Raw genomic sequence first — 21,704 nt, 5'->3', positions numbered from 1 at the left:
CAATTGCCCAATTTGAGACTTTACTACGATGCAATTTGTTTGGTATGGTTGAAAGATTGGAAGAAGCTGAAAAATCGCAAACTGCTGGCCTTAGAGGGAAATAAAAAATTATTTGGATGGCATGCATATTTATGGTATGACAAAGTAAAAGCAGATTCTATGTTTTTGCACCATTACATTCGGAGAAGCCTCTTCTCAACTTGGAAGAAGTACAAAGACTACTTGCAAGAAGGAATCCCCTCCTGGGTGGTTCCATATGAAGTAATAGATCTGAGAACGGTTGATAATGAACAACAGTGCTTAACGTACAAGGAGATAACGCGAATAGAACTTTCTAAAATAAGAATAAGGACGCAACAAGAGTTGTCTCCAAATTATGACTGGTTTCAATATAGACAAGTTAGAGATCGTTACTACTCGGACTGTGTGAAGGGAGGGATAAGAATGGAGAACTCAGATTTAGAGAAAGCAATTCTACAAGAAGAAAAAAAGGAAATCTCTAAGATATACAAAGTACTGTTAAAATGGTATACGGAAGATGAAGTAGTTAAAGTGCAAATGGTGAAGTGGGCTATAAATTTTAATAAAGAAATAACAATGGAGGCGTGGGAATATTTGTGGAAAAATACATTGAAGATTACAACATGCACCAGTATCAAAGAGAATCTCTACAAAATGATTTATCGTTGGTATTTGACACCAAAGAAAATTGCGCTAGGGAACTTGAATACATCTAATAAATGCTGGAGATGTAAAAAGCATGAGGGATCTCTGTATCACATGTGGTGGACTTGTGAGGTAGCTAGGCAGTACTGGGGGGAAATAATAAGAGTAATGAGTGAGATTTTACAATTTCAAGTTAATAAGAACCCAGAACTCCTGCTACTGAACTTGGGAATGGAAGATATTCCAGCACAACACAGGACATTGTTATTTTACATGACAGCAGCAGCTAGACTCTTATATGCGCAGAAATGGAAAGTACAAGAAGTGCCAACTATCGAGGACTGGATTTACAAATTGCTGTACATGGCGGAGATGGATAAAATGACAAGAAAATTGAGAGACCTTGACCCGGGACAGTTTAACACGGACTGGGAGAGGCTGAAACGATATTTGGTGAAAAAATGGGAGGTGGGAGGACTGTGGCAGTTTGATAATTACTGAAATATAACAAAAGGAGAGGGGAGTGACTATACCGGGGGGAGAGAGTAAGGTGAAAAAATTCTAAGCAATTATTTTATTTGATTAGTATGAATAGTTGGGTATTAATAGTGTTACTATTATAAGGATTATAAGGATAGAACTTAATTAATTTTTTTAAGTAAGCAGATAACTGTACAATGGAGAATTAATATACATTAGCATACATAATATAGGTCTAATTGATAGACTTTTGTTGAATGTGTACATGAATGGTTTGTTGTGTAGTATTATAATGGAGAAATTAATTAATCAAAAAGGACAAGACATGCAAAAGAAAGTAAAGAGTAACACATAGAGTACAAGTTAAATTGATTGATTTATAATAAATGTATGCAATGTTTATAGAAGTATGTGAAGTTATGCATAAAGAGGGACAAATTGTTTGTCCCATTTTGAAGTACTTAGAAAGAGTAAGATAGAGTACAGAATACCAAAATGATTATTATTATTATTATTGAAAAAGATAAGTTAAGATTGTCATACTTTTACCCATTTGGGAAGGAAATTAGAGATAGCACTATGTTACTATAGAAAAGCTTAGAAGAGTTTGAAAGTATATTATAATAAGTACAATAAGTTTGAAATGAGTAGAGGGAGAATAGACAAGGGGTTGGAAAACTGTTGGAAGTCAACAAAAGGGGGGGGAAGGGAGGGGGTTAGAATTGGAAAATTTAAGGGAATGTGATTGTAATAAATTTTATATGTGTCTAATCCAATAAAAAATTTTATTAAAAAAAAAAAGATTTCCTGGGCTGGCCAGTTGAACTCAGACCTAGGCTGTCTCATTATACTTGACAGCCCAGAGTAAGAACTGTGGGTCGCTTCTTTGAATTTGACAGGGGGTGTTGTGGACTTGCTACTGGCAGAAGCTGAGAACTCTCTGGGGTCATTGGTATTTTATCAGGAGGGCAAATCAGCCTTTCGTGGCTGAGAATGGAAACTGTGAAGTGACTGGAATGGCACTGAAATTACATTGGAGCTGAAATCAAATTCTCATGCTTGATAAATTGGGGATCTGGGGTAATGTTATATGTATATTAGAATTCATTGGTATTAATTGAGGGCAACTGAGTTTTTGTTGGGCATATTGTTGTAGGTGTTATTATGGGATGGAGGTTGTAGGGAGTCTGTGAGGGGGGAAACCAGGGTGGGGCTAGGGATCCCAGTACTCTGGAGGCGAGGGAGGTATGGCGGTAGGACGCGGGGTTAGAGTGGAAGGCCACAGAGATGTGTTAGAGCTCGGTGCCCTTCCAACCTGCATACCATCCCAAGGCATACTGGCTGTGGAGCTTGGAAGATAAATTGCCTCCCTCCAGCACTGTTGTTGTGTAATGCCAGGTCCATTAATAATAAGACCAAAACACTGCAGGATTTCTTTGCTGCATAAAATGTAGACCTGGTGTGTGTGACTGAGACCTGGGCGAGGAATGGCGAAACTGTTGCCTTGAAGAAACTGCCCCCCGCCAGGGTTTTCGGTCCTTCACTAGTCCCGGATGGATGGCCGGGGGGGGGGGGGGAGGTGAGGTAGCTATACTCATTTGAGAGTCTTTCTCCTTCAGGCCACTCCCCATTCCAGAGATCACTGGCATTGATTGTGTTGGCCTGATATGGGATGCTGAGGATAGTTTGTCTGGTGTAGCGACCTCCTAGTGTATCTTTTTCTTTTTCTTTTTTTTAGTGTTTTTTTATTTTTTAATATCTAACATAAAAAAACTACAGAAGACTACAAAAGTATAAAGGGGAGGGGGAAAAAAGGGGGAAGGGAGAACTGGGAAAAGGGAAAATCAACATATAAACAACAAACACTACACTACATGTCTTGTATTCCCTTCATACTGCAATTTTTCTTAAAAGTTAACTTTCTAATATGCTATCAGATTGGTAGGTCTTATACAATACAGACTATATGCAGGATCAGGACTTCTTCCCCCCCCCCTTGCGTCTCGGTCTCAATTCTCTCTGCGCAGCTGGAGCAGCTGCGCCCGCTCTTTCCTCCCCCCCCCACTTTCCCCTTCAGACTTCGAACTTTCTTCCTGCTGAAACTCCTGATGGTTGAACAAAAAGCCTGTCAGCTGCGCGTCCGATGTAATCTTGTAAGTTTGATCTTTATATCTGAACCAGACGCCTTCTGGAAACAGCCACTTATATTTTATATCACATTTCCTCAAGAAAGCCGCAAGTCCTTTATACTTGAATCTTCTTTTACGAGCCAAAAATGGAACATCCTTCAATATTTTAACCTTATTGCCCAAATAATCCAAGTCCACATTATATGAATTGTCTAAGATGGTGTCCCGAGTCTTCTTAGATGAAAAGTCAATAATAATCTCGCGAGGCAGCTGCCGCTTCATTGCATACTTTGAAGATGTCCGCCGGACTTCCAAAATATCGTTTTTTATCTCTTCTTTAGTTGCCTTTGTGAATGGCGCCAAAAGTCCAGACACCAAATCTTTTAAATTTTCACTTTGCTCTTCTTTTACATTTTGAAGACGCAATACTGTTTGGGCACGGTCCATTTGTAATCCTATTATTTGATTCTCCAAAAGCTTCACTTCCTTACTTGTTGCTTTCATGAGTACTGCGTTCTCGTGCGCAGACTGCTCTGCTCCGGTCGCTGTTTCTTTAATGGCTTTCACCTCGCTCTCCACTGAATCAACCTTTTGCCCCATTTCATTCAGTTTCGCTACAAAGGGCTGCACAGCATCGAAAACTGCTCGTCTCACCAACTCTTCCAAAGTTTCCCCCTTCCCCTGTAACGTCGCCATCACCGATTTACTCATTGCTGGGCTCTGCTTTCTCATCGCCATCTTAGGGGGGGGGGGGCGCCAACTAAGTTCCGAAACTCGGTGCAGGGGAAGAAGTCTGCGCCTTTTTAGCTTCAATTCCCACCGATCCTTCGCATACGCTTAAAAATCAGAAGGGATTTGCTTACTTACAGGTCTTCACCTTAAATCTGCTTATTGCTGTTCTCCATGGCCCGGCAGCACACGCGGTGCTGCGCAAGTCTGCCGGCCTCCGTTGGAGCAAGCGGGCAATTTACCCCCTGCATTACTTCCAGAGGGTTCTTCCCGCGGCGCCCCGGATCCAGGCTCCCTCACTGGGAGTCCTGGAGGTTAATCCTCGCGGGTCAACCGCCCAGTCAGGCTGCTCAGACAGTTCCCCCCGGACCTGCGGAGAGGAACGTCCGACATGGCCGGGAAAATGAAACCGAATCACGACCGCCTAGTGTATCAGCAGCTACCCTGTCGAACCTGTTGGAGGGGGTGGTGGGGTGGACCTTGGAGTACCCTAGGCTGTTGGTCTTGAGTGACTTCAATATCCATGTCGATGATGCCACCTCCTTATAGGCTTCGGACCTGGTGTCATCCATATAGCAATATATCCATGGCAGCACTGGGACTCTCCCAATTTGTTTCAGCTCCCACTTATCAAGTGGGTCACACACTGGATTTGATCTTTGGGATGGGGATTCCAGTGGACCTTGACGCCATTGAAATGGTGCCATGGTAGGGCCACTTTGTCTTGAAGGCTCGTCTAGGAGTGTTACCCCCCTCCTGCATAGGTGGCGAGCAAATTTATGCTTGCCCGTGGAGACTCTTTCTCTTGATAATCCAGCTGTGAGGTTGCAGAGGCATGGATTAGCATAGCCAGATAAACTAAATCTAACTAATGAGAACTGGTGAACCAGATACAGCTAATAGAAGGTGCTCATAGCCATCAACCTGCTTTTCAAAGAGTAAGGCAGGGTCCATGAGCCACCCCCAAGCTCTTAACCTGCTTTGAAAAAGCCAGCTTCACTTCATCTAGGGCAAGTGGATTAAATCCATGTTCCTTTGGTAATTAGGTGATCTTTTTTGCTTATGATCATTTATTTTACTGATTGAATTTCTTTTGAATTTTTGTAATATTTTGAAAACTGTTATGAACTATTTTTATTGAAAAGCAGTATAGAATTTTTAAATATTGATAAATAAATATGGGTTCATGTTCATGAAACTTCATATTCATGGAACTTCAGAACTGGAATCAGCTACAACGTTGCAGCTGAGTAGCTCAGCAGGATATATCCTGGCTAAGGATCAAAAGTTTTTCTGCAAAGATGAAAAAGAGTATGTCTAGGGACAAACCTGGCCCCACACTTGTTATTAGCACAACCCCAACTTCTGGAGCTTTGCTGGATTGGAAAGTGAATGACAAGGCCGTGAGAGCAGCAGTTCTGAACTCACTGCAGTTGGCAGGGGCTCAGCAGGGGCCCCAGATAACTGGCCCTGCAGCAGAGGAGATACCAGCAGACACAGTGGTGCACAGTGGTTGTCAGAAGCTGTAGGTGGCCTGTGGGAAGGGGGGAAAACCAAACTGGGCAGTCACTAGGAATGAGTGGCCCTGCAGGAGGTAGGCACATGCTAGCTGGTGGGAATTCCCCCCCCTCCCCCGGGCTGGCCTTCTAGGTCAGCCAATCATTTGCTGGAAGGCAGCCCCTATCGTGGGCAGAGTGAGAGGGAGGAACTGGTTCAACCCTGCTCTGATGTGCCAGGCCATCCAGAGGGCAGAGGATTAGGGGAGGCTAGGGAAGAGATGGGGCTGGAGCCAACCCATAAAAAGCAGACCATGGAGGAATCAATGGATCCTGCATCAGGATTGCAAGAGCAGTCTGGAAAATCCAGATAAAAAGGCCATTCTGCCTGAAAGAGTCTCTACTGAGGCTATAACAGAACTTAGACCTTGCTCCTTTTGTTATCGATTACGTTTGTGACTAAAACACTCTAAACTTTCCTCTTCTTTACTGGATCTCCAAAGACATCCCAAGTAGGTGGTGTAACTCTTTGTTAACTTTTTTCACCTCCCTGGTGCTTCATTTTAGTGTACAACATTTCACCTTTGGAATGAGGTCATTGTGGGTTCTAACCTATGTCCCCCCAATCAAAGAGTTTCACAATGTTAATGTGTCCAATGCCCTAGCCAGGGTTCCCTAGCAGGGATTGGCTTTCAGCTCTCGGTTGTATTAGTCATTTAGACTCTAAGGCAGACCTGGCAGTATCCTCACACAACCCTTCCTTTGTGAGTTGGTAGAGGCTATCAGACACTCTTTTGTAGATGACTGTTCAATGCCTCTTATCTAGCACAGCTCTCCCCACCAGAATGCTGTTTTTTCCTTGCTGTGTTCCTGCTTGTAGTTTGGCAGAAACACTTTAAAGAGCTCCTTGTTTCTTTAGAAGCACCTCTGGGTGAATGTCAGTGAGATGCTAAACATCTTTTGGGAAGGTGGTCCTCCATAGTCCCTTACTTTGAGAGCTTCACACCCACTTCCTTCAGCTTGCTACTCTCCCAATCTGGAACTGAACAGAAGCCAAAAAGTTGAAAACAGGGTTGCGCTTAAATGTAACTGTTATTCACCAAGTGGTCTTCTGTGCAGGGAGACATTGATCCCTCCTGCCCCACTGTGAACTTTCTGCAGCCTTAGTTTCGGGGTGTGCGGGGGTTGCTGGCAGTATCATGGAGAGAACTGAGGAAATAGCAACCATCCTTCTGGTCATGTGATGTTTTGGGTGGGAAAGCACCAAAAGGAGGAGAGGCACTCCTAGTCTTCTAGAAAGCTCCAGAAATCTTCTCCTTGGTTAGCCTATGTGTGCACAGTACCTGCACAGAAGACCATTTGATGAACAACAGTCACAGTACCTGTACAGTACAGTACAGTACAGTGCCTGTATTTTCTGTAGCTTTAAAATTTGTAAATTTTTAAAGCAGGCACCATCCCCTCCCAGAGCGCCTCTGTGGCTGTTTTCCACCCAAACATCCTGCAATCTGGGAGGGGCAGTGCTCTTTCCCTCAGTTTTTCTTTCGCTGCCAATCAAAGAGGAGCGTTTTGTAGCACATTCTGTTTCTCTTTTTTATTTAAAAAAAAATTATTTAAAAAGAAAAAGACAGCATAAAATGCATTTAAAAGCTGAGATGCTTTTTAGCTTTACAGCAAGTCCACCAAAGATGATAAAATGTTCCTTCTTGTTGCTCACATTTCCAACATTTATTTGAAATACCTTTACTTATAAATTATAATCTCTCCAAAATTTCCTTTTCCAATACTTCCCCCTTCTATTTACTTTTCCCAAATTTGTCCTCTTAAAAATCAAAACCACAAATCATCAAATCATTTTTCCTTGTTTCATGCAGAAAGTAAATAAGGGGGTTCCAGTTAGCCATAAAAATAGACAATGTTTTATCTCTGATCAAAACTGTAAGTTTAGCCATCTCCACTAACTGTCATTTTTATAATCCAGTCCTCGATTGAAGGCAATTCTGTACTTTTCCATTTTTGCGCATATAAAGCCTAGCTGCCGCTATATTAAAAAAAAGCTGAGATATTACACATATAATAGATGGGCAGCCCAATCCTAAGGGCTCTCCCAATGACTGAGCCCGCGCGTCAACATAAAGTGGTGCCACTATGCCACTAACCCTATGGACTTTGGCAGGAGAGCCACACCGGTGCCCAAGCTTGGCAAGGTGAGGTGTGGCTACTGCTAAGAGCACCTACCTGCCGTTCCTCTGGCAACCCCACCAGCAACAGCCAATGGCCTCATCACTACCCTGACAGGCACGTGAGGGGCAAGCAGTGGCTCATATTAATGTTCTCAAATTATGTGCCATATGTTGTCCCCTTACCTCCTTTTCAGATATGGTAAGCAGCAAAGTAGTCCAAATCCACACAGATAATTGTACAGCCATGCTTTATCTAAACAAACAGAGGGTCAAAAAATTACGAAAGCTATGCAGAGTAGCACTGCAGATCTGGGACTGGGCTATTTGACATGAAGTGACCTTCCAAGCTGTCCACCGTAGCAGACAAATTAAGCAGGCTAGAATCTGCCAATGAGAGGTCTTTAAGGGACTGTTATAGCAGACTGATATTTGAACATTGGGGGCTACCTGAGGAAGTTCTTTTTGCCACAAGACACTACAGCAAATCCCCAACGTTTTGCTCCTAGGGAGGGAAAAACCAAAAATCTGTAGGAGATGCATCTCAAATCAGATGATCAGAAACTATTTTATGCATTCCCACCTCTTCTATTTCCCACAGCTGTCAGCAAGATATAGGCAGAAGGGACTACATGCATAATGGTGGCACCCTTCTGGCCTTGTCAACCACGGTTTCAACAGTTACTTCTGCTAGCCAAGAGTCAATATATCCACCTACCATTGATACCAGATCTCTTACAATACAGTCAAACAAAACATCATTGAAACTCATGGTTTGGCTAACCTCCTCTTAGAGACAAGTTTCTCAGAGGAGATAGTAAAGGTAGCATTAAACAATAGAAAACTGACTTCCGGAATGGCGCGGTGCCGTCTCGGCAGCTGAGTTATGAACTCAGTGCCATGATCTTCCTGACTCCTTGGGACTCGAGGATTTGGGCCCCCAAGACCCCCCCCCCACGGAGAGGGGGGTAGGCCAGAGCAAGGTGGAAGAGCTCAAGGGGACTGGCAACCCCCTGTGTAACCCCCACACCGGCTCAAAGGCAAGGAGCCCTATGACTCTCAAACTGCAAACTCTGGGACTTTGAATAAGCAAAAAAAAAAAGCAAAGATTCCTGACAAGATAATGAGTAAAGACAACTGAAGGACCGAAAAAGAGTGATTCTACTTGACATCTCTCCAGTAAGAGAATTGTTTATGGCTTTATGAGGGCTATGCAGCTTGAGGAGGGGGGTTTCTTTATCGTCCAGAGAAGCGGCTGTTTTATGACCCAGAGGAATGTCATCGAAGAGTGATTGCAAAAAGTGTTTTCCTGGGAGAGAGCTGGGTAGCAAAAATCTTCTGAATTATAAGCAGCAAGATCAAAGTAGCTTTTTACCTGTTTTAAGAGATCTTTGGTGACTATCTGAAAGTGAGTGAATAAAATGGCGCTCCCTGAAGAAATATTTTCAAAGCTGCAGCAAATCTCTAAGCTGTTGGATGACGTATTAAGAAAAGCAGACGAGACACTTGGATTGAAATCAGATAAACACAATTTGATAGATGCCAAATTAGAAGAAAACCTTGATGGGACAGATTTATTTGAAAGAAAATTGGAGGAGAAACGACAACAAAAGCGAACAGAAAACCAGTCTCTCTCTGTGAAAGTACAAAAGCTGGAGAAGGGGGAAGGGCATGGACAGAAGGCTGTGAGGAAGAGATCTAGTGTATCACCTCTATACGAAGCAAAAAGCACACAACTCACTTCAACTAAGAAATACATCACAAAGAGGAAGAAAGACAATCAGAGACAGTAATGTATCTATCAACATCTTGCAAAAATGCTTGGAAGGCAAGAAGAGCCATTTATGGTTGATTGTTGGAAAGAAAGAGTTGCAACATTATTTTAGAGGGAGAAGGAAGAAGAAAAAAGATGGAACTTAAATCATGATCCTGGGGCTTTGACAACTGGATTCGAGGGAGTGGGATAGAAGGGTTCTTGGAGGGAGAAGAGGAACAAAAATGAAATTCAAAGTATGACCCAGTAAACGGGTCTTGGGGGTCTCTTATTTCTTACTTTTTTATTGAATTTTTTTATTTCTACACGATGGAATTTAAATCATGATCCTGGGGCTTTGATAATTGGATTAGAGGGAGTGGGGCAGAGGGGCTCTTGGAGTCCTCTGCTCCCCTTTTTATTTTTATTTTTACTTTCCTTCTGTTAGAGCTCTTTTCTTTTCCTTAAATAAAAGTATTGTAGAAAAGAAGGAGCCATAATACTGTTTTGGAGGGAGGGATAAGAGGAACAAAAATGAAATTCAAAGTATGACCCGGTAAACGGGTCTTGGGTGTCTCTTATTTGGTTTGGCTAACCTCCCCTTAGAGACAAGTTTCTCAGAGGAGATAGTAAAAGTAGCATTAAACAATAGAAAACCAAATACTAGGTTTTCATATGCAAGGAAATGGAATTGGTTTGCAGCTTTGGCAAGAATGAGGAAGGTTCCACCACACTCATGTTCTGTCACCAAAGTTTTAGAATACCCCCTTGGTCTCAAATACGAGAGCCTGTCCATTTCATTTATTAAGGTTCACTTAGCGGTAGTATCTGTGTTCCATGCCCCTTTAGATGACAAGACACTTTTCTTACATTACACGTCCAAACTATTTCTAAAGGTCCTCAACAACATGTTTCTACCAACATCACCCATCATTTCGCAGTGGTCTTTCTAACTGGTAGTATTCAAGCTAATGGCTAAATCTTTTGAACTATTGGCTGCTCTGAGAATGGACCCACCATTTATCAAAGTATATCCAGAAAAGGTGGTACTCCGACTGAGTTTGCAATTCCTTCCAAAAATGGTGTCTAAATTCCATACATCACAGGAGCTTGTACTTAAAACATTTTCCCCAGCATCTACCTCTGATGCAGAAAAAGCCCTATATATACTGGTTGTTCTTTTAGATCGAGCAGCTCCCTGTAAATCAGGCAATCGTTTCTGTGTTATGCTGGAGCTAAAAAAGGGAAAGGAACAACATCTCAGACTATCTCTAGGTAGGTAGTCCAAGCCATTAGGTTTTGTTACAAACTGATTGGCTTACCTTGTCCATGGGTGGTATATGCACATTCTACCAGGTTCCAAGCTTCTTCAGCTGTTATCCTTAATGCGAAGAGTCTCCTTGTGAGTTGTGGGAATTATCATTCAAGAAGACTCAGCGAGAAGGGATAACTGGGATATCTCCACCAATGTATATGAGTATTATTCCCTTAGAGAATTATTGAGTAAACAGGCGGGCGTACAACTGGAAAGGTTTCTTTTTTAACAAAACAATAAAAGGCAAACACACAGGATATACACACAGCATACACACAGAGCAAACTAAGAGAACAAGAAGGAAAATGGAAGAGAGTAGTTGGGATCAGGTGATATTTACCAGTCTCGGAAAGAAGGAGAGGATCCATGGAAGAGCAGCAAAGTGTTTCATGGTGAGAAGGAGGCTCAAAGGAACTTGAGGGCATGTGGACAAGTACCAAGGCACACACACACTGAGCATATGGCTGGGCAGTCCAGTTATAGTGCAAAATTTACCCAGGAGCAAGACTGGTGTCTTGCTTGTAAAACAATGGCTTAATTTCTTGTCCAAACATAGGACAATAAGTTGGGAAAAGTGTGACTTTCTTGGGCTGGACTATAGGTAAAATACTGCTTGATGACCCAGTAACTACCAAATAGGGTGGCTATCAAATGAGTTGAATAGTCTTTATTAGGTACATGAGAGAGGAAAGGTGGAGGGAGGTGTCTCAGGAGGCCTCGTTATCTCTGCTGCTCTCCAGGGTGTGGGAGCCTTTCAGTCAGTCATCCCCTATGATTCATGTCTTGGTAATTTTCCAGTCTCCAGGCCACTTGGCATCCATGCTGCCTTGCTGGGCAGTGTCTGGAACTGCTGGCAAAAAGGGTTTATGATATTCCATATCCATAAACTGCCCTTCTGGTATGAGAGAAGGGTATGACTGCTAACACAGCAGCTTTCATCAAAGGAATACTAATCTAAGACATCTGCAAGGTTGTGACATGGTCATCCACTTAAACCTTTATGAAGCACTAATAACAAAACCTGTTGTGGGAAAAAATACAACAGGTTCCAGAAAGGGGAGGGCAGGCGGGCAGGCATTGCTTCTTCCTCCGTGACTGATCCCGGCTGGGTGAAGGCAGGGGGTGGGCATTGCCTCCTGCTCAGCTCCTAATCCTGAGTGGGTGAAGGGAGGGCAGGCATTGTTTCCTGCTCTGCGTCTGGTTACTAATGCAAGATATTATTTCTTTTATAGAAAATATTTTTATAGTTCTAATAATAATAGTACTTTTTCTGCTTTGTTGATTTGCATTTATTTTGAATTATTTTGTGAAGCTTGAGAAATTACAACAGAGCATTCCATGTCTTTCTAGCTCTGGCTGATAATGTTGTTTTTCTATGGAATGGAAGTCCTGTATGTTGCAGTGTTCTCCTTGGCTTTTAGCCTGTATTAAAACACTTGACCTAATGTACTTTCAGCAAAATTAATTGGTTCTATCTCATTTTTTTAAAACTGCTTCATGCTATAACTAAAGATTAATAGCTTTAACAGAAGTGCTGACAAGCAAAGAGGGTCCATTAATACCTTGGTGTCCTAGCCAGATTTTTTTTTTTGCTTAAATCTAGAGTATACTCCTTTAACCCAGTGGTGGTTTGATTTATAATTTATTTCCGTGGCTGAAGGAATGGTTGAGATGGAAGACAAATTGTATTGTACTACATATCTTTTGTTCTATATTTTCTTTCTTCCATGACAGTAACTCTGTAAGTCATTTGTACTAATATTAGTAAGAAAAACTCCTTCTGCAGGCTTGGTATTCTTTACACAATTGCATGACTTCATGTTTCCTTGCATTGTTTTAAGTCACAATGCATGTTAAATTTGAATACTGTATCATGGCTCAGACTTTTTTAAAAAAAATTATCCCTTACCTTTCTAAGATTGAGCTCCACCAAATACAATATACTAACAACAAATAATACTATACAACATTTAAAATGGAATTAAACAATATAAAGTAGAAAGCAGAATCATAACATTTCAAACAGTGCAATTGTAAGCATATTGAAATCAATGGGCTTAGACTGGAGTAGCTTTGCTTAGAATTGTACTGAAAGCATGTGAAACAATATTAATTTGTAGTCAAAATGCAAATATGAAAAGAAACCTTTCTCCAACCCCCTCCATTCATAGAGCAGCTTAATCCAGCCTGATTAGCAAAGAAATTCCAGAGAGTAACAAATTCTCTATTGCTCTACCACAGTAAGGTTTTCAGGTCAAATCCTTGACAATATAACCTCCCAGGTAGATAAATGCATGCAACCTCTTCAGATTTCAGTAAATGGTGGCATTTGTATGAAGGCACTCATGAAGAACATGCACTCTCAGAATGAAAGCTTCTTCATAGATAATTTTGCATCTCTCTTAATTTATTTATGTTACTTTACTTTAATTTAATATATAGGTTAATCATCTCATATACTAATAGCCACATGGCCTTGATATGTGGATACTTAAATCCAGAGACTGGAGCCATGAATGGACAAGATGGATCTTCTAACACATCTGAAAAATGCCCCAAGTTTGCAGAAAAATCTGAAATAAAAAAAATGGGGGAGTTTTAAAAAACCCAAAATGATAAAAAGAGCACCTGTAGCTTTAACCAGATGTTCTCAGTGGCCATTGCTAAGCAACCATAACAGTTTAACCAGTATTCCAGACTTGCTTTCTGTCAGTAAACTACAGAGGGATGGGGAGAGCCCTTTCCAGGCCTGTTTTGACCTTTGAGGGAGGACTCATTGGGACCAGGCCCAGAAGCAACCACTGGGCAACTTGATACCAAGTGACTTGCATGACTCACCCACACCTGGCTACTTGCTACTGTTCAACAGCAAACCCCCCACAAACACACAAAATCCACTGTAGTATAGTACTTAGTTTCACCATACTATCTGGGACAACCAGGTTTAAATCACCACTCTACCTTGGAAGCTCACTGGATGACTTTGATCCAGTCACACAGACTCCACCTAATCTACCTGTCAAGTTTGTTGTGAGGATAAAGGCAAAGAGAATGATGCATTCCCCATTGTGGAGAAAGGCAGTATGTAAATGAAATAAATTCATAAATGTAAATGCAGTTGGGGGCAGATAAAAGTTGTTTAGTGGGTTTGAAAGAGAGAAGGATGTAGTGAAAGGTGAGCAAATACAGGCTGCCAGGAGAAGGGGAAGAGGAAATAGTGAGGAATAGGATACAGGGGAAAGTGAAGTACCTCCCACAAGTCCTTGCAGTTTCTGCACCATGCAATTGGGCCTGACTCAGCTGGCACCACACAACTGGGCCATAGGGTAGGAGCTATTGGGGGGAAGGGGGGAAGGTGAAGGCAGAGGGGCAGACCAAGGTGCATGGGAAGGAGAGAAGGAATCATGAAAATGGTTAGATGCTTTGGGAGTAGGGAAGGGAAAGAGAGGGGGAAATGAGATGCCCTCCGCAAATCCATGCAGGTCTCTTATTGGTATATACTTATAACCACACCACCACCCTCTTCAAGGTTGCTTCTGCAACCTTGGGGAACCTCCCAGGGTTGCAGAAAAATGTGAAAATTAGTTAAAAGCAGTCAGCAAGGAAACTGCTACGGCAGAGTGCCTGGAAGGAGGATAGCTGGGGGGAATGACCTTGCCTGGGGGGAATGACCTGTCTCCATCAAGGCAAAGCTTGGAGATACACACTCCCTGCAGGAAAACTTTCCTTTGTTGCTATGGGATGGGGCCAAACACCACAGTTGCCACAGCCATGATTGCAGTATGCAAATTGCCTAGGTGGAAGGTACAGGAGACCTCTGCCATTGTCATCCCAACAGCAAAGCTTAGTTCCACTGGGATGGGGGTGGGGAATGCCACTGCTGTCCTTGAGACTGGGGAGGAGCCTGGCTAGGGGAGCCTAGCTGGGGTAGGCAGGCAGATTGGGGGGGTGGAAATGTGACTGCTGCTGCTTCCTATGAGATAGAGAAGTGGTGGGAAGGGGAAAGACACCACTGCCAACATGTAGGCTGCAGGGCAGCAAAGCTGTGGGCAGGTGGAGGGAGTGGGGGGGGGACAGGGGAAGCAGGAGCTGCCATAAAGCCACAGATAAAGGAGAAATGGTGCTGCCACTGCTGAGGCAATGAAGCATCAGGAAATAACCAAAGACTCAAAAATATGGGGACAGAAAATGGAAACGTGCGGCAAGAAAACCAAAGCAGGGGACCAGTTGAAGAGGGAAGGGAAGCAGCTGCAGCAGCACTGAGGCTGAGAGGGGAAAGAGAAGCTGCTACCATCCTGATGACAGCTCTTGAGAGAGGGGTACATAAAGGTTGCAAAGTCTTGGTGATTTCCCTAATGTTCTCTTTCCCCATGGAACAAGCAGCAGTGCCAGGTTGCACTTAGCTTGCAAGGAGAGGAGATGGCGGTGTGTGGGAAGAGCAGCAATACATGACAGTACTCCTCAACTCTCTGTTGCAGAATACCTCCGGAGAATGCAGGAGCCTCTGTGAGGATTGTGTCTTAAGTTCACACACACTAACTAAGCCGTCAGGTACCATCCCAAATCTGTGTAGTACATTTGCAAGATAGAAAACTAGGTACATTTTAACATGGAAATTAAATAGTAGGAGATTATCTCACCCTGAGACAAATCCAGCAAAGCCTCTGTAACATTAATTTAAAAGAAACTCAAGTCTGCACTAGTAAGGTCAGAATGTATTCCTTCATTGGATACAGGACTCTCTAGGTGATAAACATGAGCAGCATCCCCTACCATCATGTAAGACAAATTCCATTAAATAGATGCTTTCTTTTAGCCTCTTTATCTTTTATAGCAATTGCTAAAACAGATTATATTTTGCAGATGTTGCCAGTCCTCAAAAAATAAATGATCCTGATCCAGTAGAAGAGGCATTTCGGGCACAACTTGAAGAGGAGAAGACCAGGTAGTTTCAGTCTGACTATCTTGTTTTTAAACCTTTTCATTTCATGTACATCTTTCATATCTGCTATTAACTCTACTGTACTATACATGAGTTCAACAGAAGAAGAAAAATCCATCTAGCTAGATAACTAATCAAACCATTTCAAGGAAGTATGCAATTTTACTCTTCTCCCTAATCTTCTAGACCACTACTTCTAACCTGTAGGGAGAAGTGTTTCCATTGCCAACGAGGCAGATTTATCAACATTCTGACAAGCTGGGACTAGGTACCAGCACCAGGAATTGAAAGCAGAGCTTCTGTTTGGGCATGTGATTCCCAGTCAAGGAAAGAGTGCATCGAGCCTACTTGTATGTGCTTATTGTCCTCACTGAATTTGAGTATCAAGTCAGTAATGCCCAGGATTACAGCTAGGATTAGAAGAGGGAAGAGATGACGATCACAGCATGCTGTTTCTGCCCAAAGTATAAAAGGGACCTAATGCCATTTAAAGACTTTGTTCTATGGAAATTCCACTATTCTTTGTCTACTCTATTCAATTGTTGTAGCCATATCGTTTGACATAATACAGTTGAAAGAAGAAGGAGAGATAAACTGGGAAATTTTGATGGGAATGAAATACATATTCTGAAAAAGTAATCACCAGCATCAAACACTCTGTTAGGTTAGAGCATGTTTATGTATTGAAAGCCCCTCTAGCCACGCTTCCGTGCATGTATCCAGTGAATGGGTTTGATCCTGCAAGTGTTGCTACTCAATCTCACAATCTCTCTACACAAGACATCTTACATGAGGACGCTCAAGTTCAGGGAGATGCAATGTTAGCCAGGAAGCATAGTTTAAAAAGACAGAGCCTGCAAAGATCGCTCCTCAGAAGGTTTGTTAATTTTATCATTGCCTCCCTGAAGGGGAGTGAAATTGACATAGCCTTCAGAGAGGCAAAAATGAAATTAACAAACCCTCTGAGGAGTGATATCCATGGGCTCTGTCTTTTTAAGATACCCTTGCGTGGAGAAGGAAAATTGACAGAGCCTTTGACTCTGTCTTTTTAAACTATGCTTCCCAGATAACATTATGTCATTCTACACTTGAACGTCCTCATGTAAGATGTCTCATGTAGAGAGACTCTCACTTAATTCCTGTTATTAAAGCCTCTTTCCCATATGGTATTTGCCCATGTGGGACCCATGATCACTAAGAGCTCTTTTTAGCAGTCAAAAGGATCCTGCCCTCCCTGGTAGGACAGAAAACCTGGTAGGATCCAACTCAATATGTGAATCAGCCTTAAATTAAGACTACATGTTTTCTAAAAAAAATTTCACTTAATCCATAGATTTTCTTTAGCATGTTTTCTGATTAACATTTCCCCTCTATACATAACCCCCTAATGTACATCCCTTTAAGCAAAATTGGTTTTTTTGCAGTTTAAAAGTCTAGAGGCAGATACTTTGTCTTTAGGCAGCAATTGACTACAGGGACAAATATCAAACACATCCCATGTGTGTGAATATGAAGTTTTCCTTTGGGTATAACAACAAAGCATACGGAACAGCAAGCAAGCTTTTCTCCTCTTCACGTTTGGAACAGCTCAGGCTTTTGACAATGCATTCAGTGCTAAAAACCATATTAAAAGAATACCATGAACTACATTATACACTGAATTTTTTACAGGAATATTCTTCTCTGTATCTCAGTAGGAATCATATAATCAAAAATAAACATTTGTCTGAATGGTAACTTGAAGAAAACAGACTCTGTGTTGAATAGTTGTGTCTAGTACAAGAATATTCCAGGTTAAGATAAAAAAATGTTTCATGAATGGGAAACAATTCTTGTTTCCCATCCATTCATTAGATTTTTTTTTGTCTTAACCTGGAATAGATGTGGGTCTGGTTAGGATTATACAAAGTTTTAAGTATACCTGACAATATTTCTTCCTAGAAGTGTCAACATTGTTAGGCCTTTTTCTCTCTTTCTTTACTGTAGTTATAAAACAATGTTCACTCGCTTGAAAGGAATGAAGATAGAGATTGAGCATTTACAGCTCCTTATGGAAAAAGCAAAGGTGAAAGTGCAAAAAGACTTCGAAGTTTGGTGGTCTGAGGAGGCAACACATTTACAGGTATCTTGTTATTTTCATCTAGACTATTTAAAAAGATGTTTACATTTGTTAGCTCCGGCAAATTTGTTGAGATATCTGGATATAATGCAATTCAGATTTTGGGTCAATTTTGTTCCATCTTATTTTTGCCTATATATGAGTGTAGGGGCATTTAACATTGAACTGATTGGAAGCATAGTTGGGGACATTGATTACCTGTCTAAAATTCAACCAATGCCCAATTCATTTGGAAAGACTGAAACTTGAATGTCAACATTTTAGAACCAGTCTCGACGCACCTGCCCAGTCTAATGTATTAGAAACTTCAGGTATAAGAGGCAAGGTGTTCTTGAAGTAGATAAAATGCTGTAGATTAGAATCATAGAGTAAGATTCTAGATTTCTTCAGCACTTGATTTTAATGGGGAAAGGATTATTCCATTACTTTTCACTTTTGAAATTCCCATTCAGTCTATTTAATGTTTGTTTAGATCCAGGAAGAAAATCCACCTTTGCATAATTCAGTCAGTGCCTCAAAGATTTCACCCTTGTTTTTTGAATCCCAGCCCCAGCCCAGCCTATGTGATAACAGGTAAGTTGGGTACCGTTTTGAAAAATTCTGTAATATTGACGAGTCTGCAATTCTTCTTAGAGTTTGTTCCACAGTCTTGGCTCAGTTCACATAACTATGTTTTTGACATGGTAATTATATGGAATGCCAGTCAGAGATTATGTATTCAGTTGGCAGGCTTTTTGTGTTACAACTAGTATTTCAATTCATACATGAGGATTAACCCTTACTTTCGCAAATGTGTGGATTGCTATGTTCTTGTATTGTTGATTTTGGTCCTCAAATGCTAGATTATCAGGTTGCTTAGGTGTGAGACGTAGAAAATAAAATATGAGACATGTAGAAGATAAAAAAGCAAATGAATTAATAAAATTGTGATATTCTATGCAGAGAAGTCTATGTAGTTCTATTTTTATTGAGAAATATCTAATATCACATATGCCATTACACTTGTAATGACCCCTTTAAGTTCTCCATGGACCTTTTCAGATATTCATGGCACTTCAGTGTTATTATAATTTAAGCCTGTTAAACCCTTTTCATGCAGCTATATTCTCAGTGCGCTGCATGAAGAATTTGTAATGGAGCTCTTGACATTGTGAGAAGGAATGGCAAACTTTTATATCTCACTGTGCTAAAAATTTATTCTTGTTCTCTTGCCTGTTTGAGAGCTTTACATTTCAGAACCAAAATGTCTAGTTTCTTACATTTTAAGAATATAAAATAATAGAATGCTGAATTCCCAAGGATTTTGTTGAACCTGAATGACACAGTAATCTTACTTATTCATTCCCATAATTACATAGGATGAAACCTTTGGCTTGATATTTTCCCTCAGCTCCACAGCCCTGGAGAACAAAAAGTTCTTTGTTATCAAACACAGAAGCAAGCTGGTAATTTGCTCTTAGAAATAGATCTAAGCATCATTTTTCCATGAAAGTTGACACAATATAACAATGAGTGCAGGCTGGTATAATTTCAATGCCATTTGTCAACAGGAATTTAGATAATACAGAAAAGTTGAAATTTAGCAGATCCAATATGAGAATTGTAAGAATTAAAACTAAAATAGTTAACAGGACATTATAGTTACGCATGAACAACCTGTGATATAAAAAGTGGTTAGAGAAAATTTAGGACTGGACATACAAAATGTCTGTTTTAGTATCCAATGCAAACTATGGATGATTGCAAATATACCTATTGTAAAAAATCTAATTCTATTGTTTTCATAAATAGCATGGTATTCATTGTATGTTGTCATGATTTATGACATATGTTATGATTCCTGACTATTTCTTGAGATACAAGCCTACTTTCATAAGAACAACAGGGTTTTTGGATTCCCTCTCCATTCTGACAACTAGGGTCATACACCAAAAAAGAATCCAGAAAATCCAGATCCAGGTTTCAAGGCTCTTAAAAATTAAAAAATTGGATTCTTGAAAACCAGGAAAGATTATCTAATCCATTTAAGACAGATCAGAGGATCCCAGATTTATTCAACCATTATTCTCTGTGGAAAAACTATCTAGGGTCTCTCCAGGGGCTGGGGTGACATTTTTCAAGCAAACAAATTTGTAGGAACCTGTTCTTGACTTTCTTCCAAAATTCCATCCAAGTTTCATGAAGATTAGACCCTGGGGTCCAATTCCATTAAGTCCCTGAAGAAAGTGCCCCCAGCCACTCTACATTGTTTCCTATGAGGGAAGCATTTCCAAACAGGCTCTCGGGCAGAAGCACACAAGGGCAAGGCTACCAGTGACTAAAAGCACACCCAAATGCAAGAGAAAGCCAAAGAGAACCAAACTGAAGCAATGGAATGGATGGAATCCCCCTAGAACCAAAGTGAATCAAAGGGGCCAACATCAAACCGGAGAATCATGTCAAACCAGAGAATTTCACCCAAACCAAACTGAAGCAAAGGACACTGTTGCAACTTAGTTCAATTGAACCAGTGTCACTCACAGAAACCAAGCAGACAAGGAGAGCTCCTGCATGGATTGGCTGCTCGCTCCCTTCTCTCTGCTTTACTCCCCCTCCCTCCTGCCTCTGCCTCCCTCCTCCCCCTCACTTCTTAGAAAAAAAGCAAGAGAAGCCCAGGAAGGAGCCAGCCAGAGATGGAAACCACATTTCCTGGATTTACCTGGATTTATCCAGGGGTCTTGATCAGGTTCCTATATCCAATCAGATTCTCAAATATATAAGTCAAATACAAGTCAAATATATCAGATTTTCTGATTTGATTTGGGAAAGCCAGATTTAGCTGGATCAGCAAAAATCCAGCTTTTTCCTGAAGATCTGGATTGTACACCCCCACTGGCAACAACACCCCACACCCTTCCATTCCTAAAAAAGAAATACATGTGAGTGGGCAGTCCCTCTGACAGAGAAAGAGGAGCAGCAGCAGAAGCAAAAATTGAAGTTCAGTATGCAGAAGTACATTCAGCATACATACACAGATCTGATTCAGTCACTACCAAGATGTATGTAATGCCTCTTCCAGCACTTCCATGTGACATTGAATAGTAGCTTAAAGTATTAAGTAACCAACAATGTAATTCTAAACGATTATACCCTTCTAAATCAATGAAATCTATGGTCTTTGAAGGGTATAATTCTGCTTAAGATTGCACTGTGCGTCATGAGGCTAAAGATGATATTGTCTAATTATATCTAATACTGTGTGATAAGAAAAGGAAAAGATTCAATGCAGTATTGTAGGTTTGTTTAACAAATTTATAGAAAATAACTGCAGTGCTTAAGCAACACCACTGCCAAATGTATGATAGATGACACAATGAAAATCCAATGCAAACTATATGAACAAATTCAAAAAAGCACAAGAAGAAAACCTCCAGTGCTGATATATCTTTAGAGTGGATTAAGTCACTTGTATTATGCATATGATTGCACCTTTTCCTCAAAAGGAGATTATAATTTATCCTTTATTGGAAAAGCCTCCCAGATTTGAGAAGTGGATACAAGAAGGAATCTATACAAAGCAGAATGCAAAAATATTGACCAATGGAGTAATAACAGAAGGACTTCAAATTGAAAAGGGGACCAAACAAGGATGTCCACTATCACCACAATTATTTATTTTAGCAATGGAAGTTTTTGCATCATAAGCCACTTTCTCAGTTATGGTTTAAAGCGCCATTTCTGAGCATTCGCTGTGATCACAATGGCTTCGGCTTGGCATTCTGTCTGCAACAGTTTCAATTTGGCATCCTTTGTTTCATTTCATACCCAATTCAAAGCCCTGGTTCAGTTGTGGGCTTTATGGGTTTAGGAATTCCCATTACTTTTTTTAAAAAAATTGCGCATGCATTGTAACGTT

At 41.0% G+C, this 21,704-nt stretch overlaps 1 protein-coding gene across 1 annotated transcript in view; it reads left to right on the top strand.

Moving 5' to 3' along the window:
• Nucleotides 1-21,704, top strand: part of KIF6 (kinesin family member 6) — a 439,256-nt gene that overhangs the window by 386,685 nt on the left and 30,867 nt on the right. Inside the window, exons 17-19 of the mRNA XM_054999529.1 lie at nucleotides 15,612-15,693; nucleotides 17,677-17,812; nucleotides 18,282-18,382. Of these exons, the coding sequence (XP_054855504.1) occupies nucleotides 15,612-15,693; nucleotides 17,677-17,812; nucleotides 18,282-18,382 (319 nt within the window). The remainder of the gene's footprint in view (nucleotides 1-15,611; nucleotides 15,694-17,676; nucleotides 17,813-18,281; nucleotides 18,383-21,704) is intronic.

The sequence above is a fragment of the Eublepharis macularius genome, chromosome 1 (genome assembly GCF_028583425.1).
Source record: "Eublepharis macularius isolate TG4126 chromosome 1, MPM_Emac_v1.0, whole genome shotgun sequence".
NCBI lineage: Eukaryota > Metazoa > Chordata > Lepidosauria > Squamata > Eublepharidae > Eublepharis > Eublepharis macularius.
This window is presented reverse-complemented; position numbering and strand designations above follow the sequence as displayed.